The 13404-nt window shown below is 49.0% G+C and overlaps 1 protein-coding gene across 7 annotated transcripts in view; it reads left to right on the top strand.

Moving 5' to 3' along the window:
* Nucleotides 1-13404, top strand: part of ANKS1A (ankyrin repeat and sterile alpha motif domain containing 1A) — an 81719-nt gene that overhangs the window by 47315 nt on the left and 21000 nt on the right. For 5 of the 7 annotated variants that reach the window (XR_003399990.1, XM_026864356.1, XM_026864355.1 and 2 more), the window contains one exon: nt 3922-4028. Coding sequence is in view for 6 of the 7 variants with exons in the window: in XM_026864356.1 (XP_026720157.1) it covers nt 3922-4028 (107 nt within the window). In the remaining variant the exon portion in view is untranslated. Of the gene's footprint in view, nt 1-1678; nt 2420-2481; nt 3816-3921; nt 4029-13404 lie in introns of those variants that run through there. The other 2 variants (XM_026864359.1, XM_026864358.1) reach the window with 2 other exon arrangements.

The following is a 13404-nucleotide window of genomic DNA, read 5'->3' as shown; positions in this document are numbered from 1 at the left end:
GAGAAGTCTGTCGCTGATCGTGTTGGTAAGTGCTTTTCGAGGTTGGGGAATCAAGGAACAACATCTCTTACAGGATGCTGGATTCCACCTAACCTTTGCCTTAAAGGTTTTTTTGGCCTGGGAACAGACCTTTGTGTTCAGTCTGTCTCTCTGTGCATGTGTGTTTTGCAGTCGTGGGTTCATTTAGCTCCAGTAACCCGCTTCTGATCATCTCTTCCTTCCAGATGTGAGTGAGAGGAGTAGGGGAGTGCAGGTCTCGCAGCAGTAACTCAGCCCCACTGCACTGCCGCATCTTACCTCACTCTGGCTTTGAACAAGAAACCTGTGTGTTGCTCCCCGGGTTACGGTGATTTGTCAGGCAGCATTTCTCTCCCCCAAAACAGAGGAGATGAGTGCTCCCTGCTCAATAAGTCAGCTTGTTGCAGGCAGGAGGCATGCTGTACTGGACAGGGATTTGTACTGGCATTTGGGGTTGGTGACTTAACTCTGCTGTTGACTTAAGACATGAGGAACGTGCTTGGTGTTTTACTTGACAAAAGAGGGAGAAATTTGTTAGCGATCTGCATTTGGCTAATTGATCTTAGTTCCAGTAAAGTTGGATGCTGGCTGTGATTCTTGTATCTGATAGCATTAATGACTACATCCTCCTTGCCTATCCATCTTGCCTAATGCACTGACTTTATAGCCCCCTCAGTGGATTTAAGGACTTTGAGCTGATGATGTCCCCAGTTGTGGCAATAAACTGCCTGACTTGGTTCTTTTGCACGCTCACTTTGTGTCTGGACAGTGGTTTCATCAACACACACACTCGTGTATTCAGGCAGCACCGGGTCACGTTGAACCGTTTCCAGTTTCCGTCAGCAAACAGGGTGATGCTTTTTCTTCGGCGTGGCCCACATACTTACTCCATCCTCCAAACAGACTCAAACTTTGCACTGAAGGTCATTATTAAAACAATAACTTGGACCTTTCTGAGCCCTGGTAGCCCTCTCCCTTTCCTGTTTTCTTTGAAGCATGCTGTGTTACTTGAAAAATGTCTTGCAGGAGGAACTGAATTGCTTGGCTTGCTCTCTTTGCAACTTTTGAATATTCTAATTATTTCTAACTACACTCTATTGACTGTTTCCCCTCTGCCATCTACAGACCTTTTAAAGGTAGGATTCCTAAAATGTGAAGCATAAGGAGAAGGATGGAGCTGAGAATTAGGAGTTTGTTTCAATCAGAAGTTGTGATTGGGCTCTTGCTGCGGGGCACAGTGACTAGGAGTCACTTGTTCTTGTGTCGTCCTTGTGACATGCAAATATCGAGTGTATTTTGGGCTTCTTTACTTTCAGCCTAGGGTGTTTGGGGCATCTATTCTCTTCTTTTTCTTTTCAAAGTAAACCCATCCGTTCCTCTCCCTCCAGATACCTACCCCCTGCTTCGTTCTGTCTTGATTTGAAGTGGTTTTAGAAACAGAAAACCTGCACTTGGTGTCACTGTAGGTTTCCCCTTTAAAAGCAGAAATACATTTATGAGTGTACAAAGTACACTCTACGCTGAGTAGAGTAAATAATTTTTTAAAACAAAATTCAGGAGCTCAGAGGAAGGAACTGCTGTGGTTTCATTCCCTCTGCCAATTCCCTGACTGCTTCCAGAAATGCTGTAGTAGGCAGCAAGCAGTTTCCTCACCTCTCTCTCGATAAATTAAATATGAGCCATCCACAAATCACTTGGAACTGTCAAAGCAGACCTGTAACATCATTTTTTGAAAACCCAAGCCGTGTAGTCCATCACTGAGTAAATATTGAGAAGTCAGTCATTTCCACCAGAGAGTTATAAAGCTGCTGTCTCCCTCCCCTCTCCTGCAGCTTCTGCTGCGAAGGTTGCTCGCTGCTCGTACAGTGGATGGAAAAGCTGGGAGGGGTAAGAGGATGAAGAGAAGGGAGGGACAGGCAGTGCGAGAGCAGGAGACAGGACTGAGAGTGGAACGGCAAGCGTGGAGCTCGCTGCCTTCAGACAAAGCACAACGCTGCAGCGCTCTGCAAGGACGCACAATCGCTGGGTGAGGGGACGCGGCTCCTGGCTGCTGCCGAGGACCGACAGAGGGAAGGATGGAGAGCCCGGGCGAGCGGGAGCTTGTTGCATGAATTCCAGGTTTAGATGCTGCCCTTCTGCACAGGCTGTGGTAGGGGAGGGAGACGGAAACCTTTTGTGATCTCTGCGTTTCTCGTGCTGCAGTGTGCACTAGAAAGACTGGCCAGCTCTCTCGAACTCGCCTCGCCTGGCAGAGGAGCTCTCCTGTGGACCAGAGCAGCAGGATCCCTTACCCCAAGAATTTCCAGATAACACCGTGAGCTCTGCGTTGTGCAGCCATTGCAGCGGGCGGGGGTGGGAAGGATGGCTTGGAAGGTACCACACAGCTTCAGCTGACCTGAAGGTTCAAAGAAAGCAAACTTGCTTTTCCTGATCATCTTTTTATTTGCGTATGCCCTTGAAACAGATGTGCTAAGAAGCCTGAAAAATTCTGCCTGTCTTGCATAGCAAATTTCCTGATGAAAAGGAGATCTCTGAACTTTTTTTTGGTCGTATCTAAGGTCTCAAGCTTTTCTAGAGGAGAGTAACAAGTCACTGGACTCTCTTCCCAGGGGTGAGGGAAGGGAGAGCTTGTCTGCACAGCTTCCGTAGGGTGTCGGGAAGAATCTCACTTATCAGAGGCTGAGAGAAGGTGCCAGGGCATGTCTCGGACTTGAGCTGCTGCAGGAAGAGGAGAGAGTGTGCTTGCATTTGGTTTCTTTTTGTTTTGAGGTGGTTTAGAAACAAGGAACTAAAATGCCTCCTCCTCCAGAGCTGCTCCCTGTCTGAATGAGGGGCTCGGATGCAGCCGCTGCGCTTAGCTGAAGAAAATGAAGGAAGGGCAAATACAAGCATGCACCAAACACCTGGCAGGACTGAATGTACGGGGTGAAAACCACACTGATCCCAGTGCAGCGGTGTAGTTAGACTCCCCGGGGCAGCCAGCAGCTGCTGAAATGCCATGCACCCGCCTAGGTGGTAAAATGCCAGTGCCAGGACTCTCAGACTCATGCTCGGGGTCACTCGCGCCTCTGCTCCTCTTAACTCGATAACAGCGAGAAAAAGCCCTTACCATGGTCTGCCTCTTTCAGGACTGCTTGGGGAAAAAAAGTATAAGCCCTTCTTTTCTTCTGCTGCAGTTTGTGTGCTTTCTTTGTCTTGCATGTCTTCCTGTGGACAGCTGCTCTAGTCTGGCTTCTGCTGCTTTTCTGAAAGTCCGTCGTGTCTGTTTTGTGTCTCGGCTGCATGAAGATGTATTTTCTCTCTAGCTGCTTTGTGCCTCCAATGCTCCTGGCCCTCTCCGCTGGCCCGCTGAGCAGGGTAGTGCATCCGAAGTTGCATGGATGAGAGGACCCGCGCATCTCTGTGCGCTGGCGAGCGGCTCCGCTCCCTTCCCTCGCACCTACGACTGGCTGGGAATGCCTCGGGTGAAAGTTTGCTGCCCTCCTCCCGCCCCCTTCAGATGAGCCAAGGAGTGGATCCACATCCCCGTGGGGTTGGGCTTCGTGTGTTTGCCTGGCAAGAAACTCACCTGAGCCCTGAGAGCAGTGCATGTGATGTCATGGTCCCAGGAGTGCTTCTAAACAGTTTGCCCGGGCGAGGTGGTTTGTTTTTTTTTCTGAGTGTTAACTGGGATACAAATTGAACCCGGAGCCCGCGGTGGCACTGGAAGCTTGTTGTCCATGGTCTGTGCACACAAGAGGAATTGTCTTCCAGCTGATTTGTTGTACTCTGAGCATAATTTTTTGAGTTTCTTTATGGTAATGACTATGATGTGGCAATGCCATCTGTCTTCCTCAGAGTGCCGCTGCTACCGCCTTAACGGTTTTTCCCTTTTCAAGCGTCTGCCGATTCCTCTCTCGTCAGGTTCGCGGATGCTGGAGCAGAGTGTCGGGGAGTGGCTGGAGTCCATTGGCCTGCAGCAATATGAGAGTAAGCTGCTTTTGAACGGCTTTGATGATGTCCGCTTCCTGGTAAGTTGCTGGGTGGGACCCACGGGCTCTAACAACCCTTTACTTGGTAGCGATACCCCGTGCCAGCTGCAGAGCAGGTCGGGGTCCTGCAGCCCGGCAGAACGGTCTTGGGGGGCATGCAGAAGATTAGCCAAAAGGAAAAAATGAGGGTTGTGTTGGGTCAGGGTCATTCATCTTCACGTTTATTTTTTTCGTTATAACTTTGATATAAAATTTTATTTACTCTGCCCCCTAAATCTTTACTATCCAATTTACTCCTGAAACGGGAACTGAAATTCACTTGTGTTTTGAAGAAATCACTGAGCACTCCAAGTTCTGGACTGTGAAGGAGGTGGTAGACCTCTTGCTGGAAGTGTACTTACTCTAAGCATGCAGGCAGGATGTTAATTAGCTGTACCTAGCTGCAGCAACACTGTTGGCTCTGAAACCTAATGATAACACCACGGTAATGCTTAACACTGAGGGGATTTTTCAATAACCGGTGTCTAGAAACTTAAAGCTGCATGATGGAAAAATCTGAGAATTTGCATGGAGTGATGAGCTGCAGGAGGGTTCTTCCTGCATGGCTTAAAAAAAGGCTTTTTGAGTGTGGACTCCCAATTTTGGCAAATAAAGGATTTCTAAAAATGGATGTAAACCTTCAGAAAAGTCATTTGGGCCAATGTGATATCCTGCCTTGGAAAGGGAGCGGCGGCATCTCTTTGGTACTGTGGATGGTGCAGAGAGCTGCTCTGGCGGAGGATCTCACCTTGTGTGCCTGGGAGCTGCCTGAAGGGGTTTCGGAAAACACGGCAGCCATCCGACTGTGGGGAGGGGGTGTGGGGGCAGCTGGAGGAAGGCTGGCTAGGGCATGAGCGGAGGGGCAAGGAAGCGCCCATCGGAGCAGCCTCGGTAGGGATCCTTAAAGGCAGGATGTCATTACTCTCTTAAAAAAATGACCTGACCAACAGGATGAGCGCCCTCGCGAATGTCGTGGGATCCCCCAGCAGCCCTGGATGCTGCCACAGGATTTAACTCAGGGCCGTACCTTGTGGCCCCCGTGGCAAGCAGCTTACCCCCTTGTCTCCCCGTAGCCTGGCAGGGCCAACGCTCCCCCGAGAGCTGGATTCTGCTGTGGTTTTTGCACCTTCTGCAGAAGAGCTGCGGGCGATGGGCGATGCTCTTGCCACATGCCCTTCTGCCTCCGCCGTATCCTCTGTGTGGCACCTTCCCTCTTCCCTGGGGAGGGTGTGGGGCCAGCTGCCCCCCACAGACATCCCAGGTGCCCTCGCTGGGCTCCAACACCACCCGCAGCCGTGCAGGATGGGAGACAGCTCCCGCTGCTCCCCACCCCAACCCTGGCCCTTCCAGGGGGGCTCCAGCCCCGCCGTGTCCCACCCAGCTGGTCCCAGCTCTCCAGTGACCCTCGGCCACTGGGACCACTGTGCTTGAGGCAGGTGCCTCCAGCTCCTTGCCAGGTTTCGGCGTCCCTGTGTGCTGGGGCGGTCTGGTGCAGCTTCTGGGGTGCTCTGGAGATGGTACAACACATTTAATTTAAATATCACCCCCTAGATCCCTGCTTGGGATCCTCTGTGATGGATCTGTGACCTCGGTGGTACCGGTGGGCTGCTCTCACTCCAGCAGGTAGCAGATAAAACACCTTTACTCTGCCTGGCCCTGCCTGACGAGCGTGATGATAGATCTCTCTCAGCACAGGACTTTAATAATGAAGGAAATTAACTTCCCACTTTTCCCCAGAGAGGTGCGAGCTGGAGGCTCGGAAGCAGGAATTTTTATTGACTCTGCTTATTTGTAGTAAATAGCAACACTTAGCTGCAAACTCTGTGATGCAGAATTTTGTCATTTGTAAGATGAAAGAAAAGGTTTGTTGTATGTGTCTCACTATGTGATTTTTATGCTGTATATGGTAGGAGTTACATTTTAATATTGTTCCTGGCTGGATGTTTTTCTTCCCCGTCCAATGATGGGTCACTGGTCCTGGTGTAAGAAATCAGCTTCTGCTGGTTTCGGGAAATGGGACACCCTCCTTGCTTGTTCCTCTCAAATTTAAAATGTCAAATAGTTTAACAAAGATTTCCTGCAAACCCTGGCTGATTTCCATTTTGCTGCTTATCCCTTTTACGAGGAAGTTGACTCTGGCACCCATGCCAAGACTGGCTTAAATCCTTTCATCCACGTCCTGGGAGCTTCAAGCTAATACAGTCAGCCCAGAATGAAAGTTTAATTATTAAGAATCTTTTCCTCTGTGGTGTTACTTGCCTTCAGCATCTGATGTTAAACCTTCAGATATAATACAAATGAGGAACAAGTAGCTAGCTTGTTTTCAGTAGTGATTTTGATGTTCTCAGATGAATTATTAAAATTGTTGGAAACACTGAAGCTGGCTAGTGTGGCAAGTACTGAAAGGACCTGGCTGCTTGGCTCCTGGCATGGCAGGCTGTCCATTCCTTTTCTGGTTTACATAACAATTTCTTTATTAACTGCCACTTTCAATTGCTAATGAAGAATATTTCAAACTAAGTGGCATTATTTTCCTGAAGTTAAACGGTTTCTGTGACAGGATTAGTCCCTATTAGGCCCTCATTATGTTAAATATTTCAAGGTCCAAAGAATGCTGGGTAATGGTTTGCCAATTGCCAGATGGGCTACGAGGCTAATTAAGTTTTAGTAGTGAAAATTAAGAAGTTGGTGTCTTTTGATACAGAAACGTTTTCTGTGTAAGACTGCACACTGCTTTGCTCCCTAGGTGCAGGGCTGCGGGGTTTTTTCAGCGCCCCGAGGATGCTCCTTTGCTGCCCCAGTCCTGTTTGTGAGCAGACAAGGAGCTTGTACACTGGGTGATGAGAAAAGTCTTGCAAGATGTGTAGGGACTGTAAAACAGGGGCTGCGTCCCGGAAGAAGAGCTCTTTAATATACTTGTGATGAATACTCGGCCTGCAGTAGATAGTAGGTTACAGTAGGATTATGAAAAGTCTAACGAAGAGCTTGTCCTGTGAGCACAGCAGGGACTGGCTCCGGTGTTTGCTGGCACAGTGGCCTTTGGTGCTGCTCTTCGCTTCAGAAAAATACGTGTTTAAAATGTACCATCTACCCAGCAGGTAGCACAGAGTAGGTCAGAGACAAAAACTGGGGTTGCAGGAAGCTTGCCTGATGCTTTTCAGTGCTCTTGTAGCCTAAACTTCAGCTAGTTTGGGTTTCAGGAATTCCTAATTCCCTGTGTATTTTCAGCTGGCTCATTTGCGCCCTGTATTACAAAAGCCTTTACCCCCCACCCCGCGCTAAGGGAAATGATTCCTGAAGGCACAGTATGGTAAAGGGATTTTGAAAAGTGGTCTGTAAACGTATTGGGCTGCTTAATTCGATGTTCATCTAGGAAGGCAGAAGCATGCATTGTTTCCAGGAGTAATAATTCCGTTACTTGCAGAAACGCGGGGATGCATTGCGGGGCGGTTGCTGCGCTCTCTGGACTCGCCTCTGGCCGTGTGGCTGGTGGCAGCTCCGTGCAAGCGGCATCTCCAGCAGCCCCCGGGAGAAGTGGGGAGGAGGCAACAGTCCTGCTCCCTCTCTCAGAGCCTGCTCGTACGCTCCCGACAGGCAGCACTGGCAGCTGAAGGAGACCTTGGAGACCTGCAGTTTCCACGGGCTGGCGTGGAAGAGGCAGGGTTGGAGATGTAAACAGTAACGTGAGCTGTGAACCTTTTACAGGTTTTCCTATAAAAAGGGAAGGTAGGAGTGTATTTTAGCAGATAGCTGGGGTGGGCTGTGAATGTCGAGCTGAGGTTTCTCTGCTCTTGGGAATTCCAGCTCGGCGTCTGGGACAGAGTTTGGGGAACTTTCAGCTGGAGCCCCGTGCTGCAGCAGGAGCCCCTGCCCGCAGGCTTGTGAGATCGGCGCTTCACTTGTCAGCAAACTGCAGCTTTCTGTTGCAGTTCAGGTCTGCTTTGGTACAAGAGTGCTGGCTGCAGGCAGGAGACCCTCTTCGTGTCGGCGCGTGCCTATACAAGTGCTGTTTCTCTTTTGGGGGAATTCGGGACAAAGAAGAATATTACTTGTAGCACCAGTTGGTTCTGAGCGGTGTCTGACAGGGCTTGTTGGGAATATTCTCACTTTTGGAACTTGCAGAGATTTTTGAGGGCTTGTGAATTGCTTGTCAGGGAGGAACAAGTCGTCGCAGCCGTAGTAAGGAGAAGGGAATCACAAGTGTTACCGTGTCGATGCAGCGACTGTCACCCTGCCTGGACACCGCTGCTGGGTGGTTTAGGCACTGGACCTGGGGCGGGACGCTGCAGCCGGGCTGAGTTTGTCTTGCTTTGTTCTGGCACTGAAAGCACGGTTTCTTGATCAGTGTTTCCATGATGTAAAATTCTTGTTAAATCTGCACAACACCACAAAATGCTGCAGCGTTTGATAAGGCACACAAGAGCATCTCGGCGACGCTGACCGGTTTCACAATCAAATGCAAAACCAAGAATGTTTATGATTAGTTCAGGGTAAATGATCTTGATCAGAGATTGACTCCAGTCAAGGGTGGATATTGCTAACACAAATCAGCAGGATTATTTCAACATTTTGACATGAGGTTAAAGCTTACTTGTCAGTACGTGTTTCTGGGAAGGGACTGAAATCTGTTTATTTCAGATTGTGTGTAATCTTCTGCCTTGGTTGAGGGAAGAAAAGGGCTGTAAGAGATGGATTTAGGTAGCTTAGTTTTTCTAAAAGACTGAGTTCTCTTTCCAAATACTGACATCTGCATACTGGGCCACATTTCTGTGTCTGGAGAAATTCTTATATTCCCTTTAAGTTGCCTACAGTAGCTTTGTTGTGTTTGCGGGCAATGCTGGGAAAGAGGCTTTCCCCGTTTTTCTTGCTGTTACTCTCCAGCACGAACCCCATCATCCGAGGGAGCAGCTTCATCTGCTCATCCTTTCCATTGCCACCGAGTGACCTTCACTGCCGGCATCGCTGGCTTGGGGCAATCGGACTGTGACACTCAGCTTCTGCTTTTAATGTGGGGGTTTAATTCAAAAAGCAGTCTGTTCAGCCAGCTGGGGATTCAAAAAAGCTAAAACGGAGATGGTGCTTCAAATTCTCCTTCTCTGCTTCGCAGCCTACTGGAATTCTTTCATTAGAGGGGAAAGGTTTATTTGTGCAATGGGTAAACATGACTGAATTGAAGCTGCTAGCTGAGTATTACTGGCATTGGCTGTGCTGTCCTTGACTTAGCAAAAATACAGCTTTGCAAGTAGAAGAAAATCCTCAGCAGAATTGCATGCCAAATGTTAACAGTACTAATGAACCAAGAATACCCCACCACCCAAGAGAAGCCAGCACTGCTACCTCCCACGTGGAGGAATGCAGCCCTTGTATATGCGTGGGGTTTCAGGAGACCCATCGCTTCATCCTTCACAAGAGGAGGAAATTAAAAGGTCAGATCACAAAACCGTAGCAATGAGTGAGCAGTGTCATTCAGAAACTGCACTGTCAGTCGACTTAACTTGTCCTTGACCGGTGATGAGCTGGAGGAGCTGTGAGAGCAGGAAAAAGTCACAAGAATATGGACCAAGAGGGATTTTCCCGCTCCTAGAGCTTGGTCCCATCGTGTGTCCTGCGGTCAGCAGTGCCCCTGCGGCAGGGCAGACCTCTCGGGAGGTCCCCGGAGCAGCTGGGTTTGGGCTGAGATGCACAGTGCATCCCAGTGCATCCCAGTGCTCCATGGCAAACACAGGAGTGACCCAGAGGGAGAGGCCGGGCTGGACTCTGCTCTTCTGGGGAAAGAAGGGACGTTGCCAGTGTAATAAGAAGGAATTGTGGTAATTCGTGGTGGAATTCCCCCGCAGAAGTGGGGAAGGAAATGCCATTACCTGCACTCTCACTACAGTATTTTGTGATCCCACAGATCCCATAAATGTGTCTGAGATACTTGCAAAAGCTTTTTCCTTCCCTTGGAGGGTTGAATGTTTGCTGCTGCCCCCAGACAACTTTTCAGGCTGACATCTGAGAAGGGCAAACCTCACATGCTCTGGCAATTGTACGATGATTCTGTAGCTGAACTTTTTATTCAGTCCAAAGATATTTTGATTCACAAATGAGCAGGTAAAACAGAACATAAACCATTTTTTATTGGGTTTTTTTTTATTGTTCAAGCCTGGATTCCCATGGAGTGTGTGGAAAGCAGCTAATGCTGATTCAACGAGACAGCATCAGAAACGGAAATCTGTTCTCCTCGTGTAGTGCCGTGGGCTCCTCTGGGGTGTTTTTTTTTTGTTTTTTTTTTTAATACTGGGGAGAAGTGGTAGAAACATGATGGCATTGGAAGAACAGGATGTCCACAAATAATTTAGAGTACTGACATTAATTTGTTTAAATGTAATTCAGTGCCATGTTAGATTAGCCTGCAGTGGTCTTTGTTATGAAAAAACCTTTCTCTTCTCTCCTCTCTGTGTGTGTGTGTGTGTGTGTGTGTGTGTGTGTGCAAGCAAACACTTGATAAAAATACAGAGCTGAGGCATGGGCTTGGTGTGTGAGCAGAGCTCAGCAAGTGTCTGCCAGGCTGGGTCGGAGGACAGCCCTGCCAGCACGGAGCAGGGTCTCCTTCGCCCTGCAAACCCCCGTGTTCTGGGTGCTGGCTGACATCGCCATGATCTTCATTTTCACCTGATCCCCATCCTGCTGGAGCATGGGGGGGCCCCTGGTGTCCTCCTCACTGCTTTCCATGATCCACCTCATACCTACCCGGCTTGGTTGGCAGATGCTGGTCCCCTGGGCAGCAACCAGGCTTTTAGCATGCTCTGAGAATGTGTGTGCCCTGGAGCTTTTTTATCTATTTTCATATAAAATTTATTTTACAGTAGTCATCTGGGGAAAACTGACATACTCCAGTAGTGTTTTGCACCCAGTCATGATCTGTGAAGAATAGCGACCTATCAGAGATCCCACAGAGAAGGTTTTACTGCTTCTACACTTGGTGAAACAAAGAGAAAACTTGGCATGTTGGAGAATATTTTAGCATAGACCCAGGTAAGACCCTGTGTAGATTGTTCCTGGGTAGGTAGGCTTGGTTTCCAGCTGAAGCGAGCTCTGTTCCTCCAGGTTGGTTCTGGACTTGGTCTTCCTGAAGTCTGAGCTGCAAAGCTCTGCCCTGCAGCAGCGTTCAGGGACTGAGCTTGTAAAGAGGTGTGTGTTGAGCTGCTGCAGGGGGAAGCAAACACTGCTAATACCTAGATGTGCTGGTAATCTGCCCTTTAACAATTGCTAATCACAGCTGGGGATCTCTCTGGCCTGGTTCATGCAGGCTGGCAGATTTATTACTGAAACGGCTTTCATTTATTTTTGACATAGGCAGGGAGTACATCAGCCACGTTACACGATACCGTCGAGTGTTTACCATTGCTGCCAACCTACTGGGAATGCATTTCTCCCTTGGTCCCCAGACTGATTTGGATGCCCTGGATGAACACCCCTAAGAGTGGAATTGGACCCTTGTGTGAGGGTTTCTGCCAAGCGTCTGAGCAGGAATCGAATTCGTACAATGAAATGAATTTTTTTTGACAGCTCTCCAAGAGGGTTTCAGTTGCTACTTGGGTGGTTCACAAGGACCGTGCGTTGTCCACGATGGTCTGGGCTTTTGGGTTTTCTCTGGAAGGGAATGGTGAGAGCGGGGACACGCGATGATTCGGGGTTTGGGAGAGCGTTTTGGCCGCTCACCCGCAGCTCTGGCCGGAGAAACGTGGCGGAGCTGCGCTGAAGCTCTGCAGATGATGGGAACAGACTTCACGGAGAGCAGCGAGTCTGGAGTGGGGTTTTGAGGAGCAAAGTGGGTGGACCAGAACTGGTAATTTAGAGGATACTTACATTTGATTCATTAGTAGCTCCAGGCCCAATAAACATTAAAAAAGCCATTAAAGTAGCAGTTAAATTTTTTTTTTTTCTCTCAATAAAATTGCCTGAAGTTGACAACCATGACCGATTCCCTCCGTTGCTATTGTCATGCTGCCAGTCTGCATGGGGAAGAAAATTAAACAAAAATGAAGTGGCTGTGTGCTAATCTAGGATTTATTGTAGGGTTTTGTATATGAGCCCTTTTCACAATCAGTGCTCTGAAGAGCTAGGGCTTTGTTGTCGTGCCCTCAGCTAAACAAATACTTCTTTTCCCTTAGTTTCCACTGAACTATCTCAAACTGCAGATACCATTAAGGGAAAGCATGAAACCCTGTGAATCACAAGGCTAATTACAAATGTATATTTGTGTGACCAAGTGCTGGTGTCCTGGCTCTGAGATTGGGGTGTGCAGGTCCTGGCTCTGGGGTCATCAGCCTGCTCTGAGATAAATAAGCCACTGGCACAGGTTTGTTGGAGGGGCTGAGCATCCAGGGATGGATGATGGACCCGTAGGGATTGGGCATTTGCCTGTAATCAAGGCTCTATTTTGGAATTTTTAGAACTTTTTAGTCTTTAAAAGGGGGTGATGCTCTGTGCTGTCACCAGGGGTCTCGGGTGAAAAGCCCCCAAGAGCAAATCATGCAGATATAGACAGAATGCAAGCTTGTTTCTAGGACAAGCTTATAAATTAGTCCATTAACGAGGCATTAGCTGCTCTTGTCCTGTTAAACAAGATATATTAGCGGGGCTTTTTACTCCCAGTGCAGATCCGTAGAGCCCCTGTGCAGTGAGGGGGTCGGCTGGCCAGGCTCTGCAGGGCTCGGCTGGTGGCTCCCTGCACCCTGCTCGCTGGGTTTGAACAGCTCGGAGGGGCTGGATGAGGCCAAGCAGCCTCCAAACCTGCCGGGAAAGAAGGTGCTTCCTCCTGAACTACTAACAGATCTGGGGAGGGAGAGCTCGTTGCCAGCTTCTGTGGCTTTGTCAGCTCCCAGGAATACCTTCACTAAAGCTCATCTTTCTGAGTTTTGCTGCTTTCCCTTCTCGTCGGATGCTGCCCAAGGCTGCGAGGCCGTGAAGCCCAGTGGATTTTCACAAGTCTGGCAGGAGGAGCACCCAGGAGCTCAGGCAGAGCCACACGGAGCTCGCCAAATCCCCTTGCTGGTCACGTAATTGAGCCACTATCTTCTGGACTGCAAACCCTGAACTGCCTGGTTTTCATTAAGTTCCTGAAAGCCGCAGCTGGCTGGTACCAAGATGACCAAAATGAGGATTCTTGATTCTTTTTTCACCTGAAAAGGAAAAATCAGAAGTGGTTTTGAGGCTGAGGAAGGTGCAGCCTCTGTTTTCAGGACTTGCTGTGTATTATCCCCGTTGAGGCTGGGTCTGTGGTGAGCTGGGTGCATCTCCATCTCCCACATCCAGGCTTTTGGTTGCCAAAAGTAAAGCAATAGCAGCGGCAGCAAAATCCTTGACAAGATGCAAATTGTTTTGAATATAC

This window comes from Athene cunicularia, assembly GCF_003259725.1.
Source record: "Athene cunicularia isolate RWA chromosome 26 unlocalized genomic scaffold, athCun1 chr26_part2, whole genome shotgun sequence".
NCBI lineage: Eukaryota > Metazoa > Chordata > Aves > Strigiformes > Strigidae > Athene > Athene cunicularia.
Note: the sequence above shows the minus strand (reverse complement) of the source record. Positions and strands in the feature narration are given on the sequence as shown.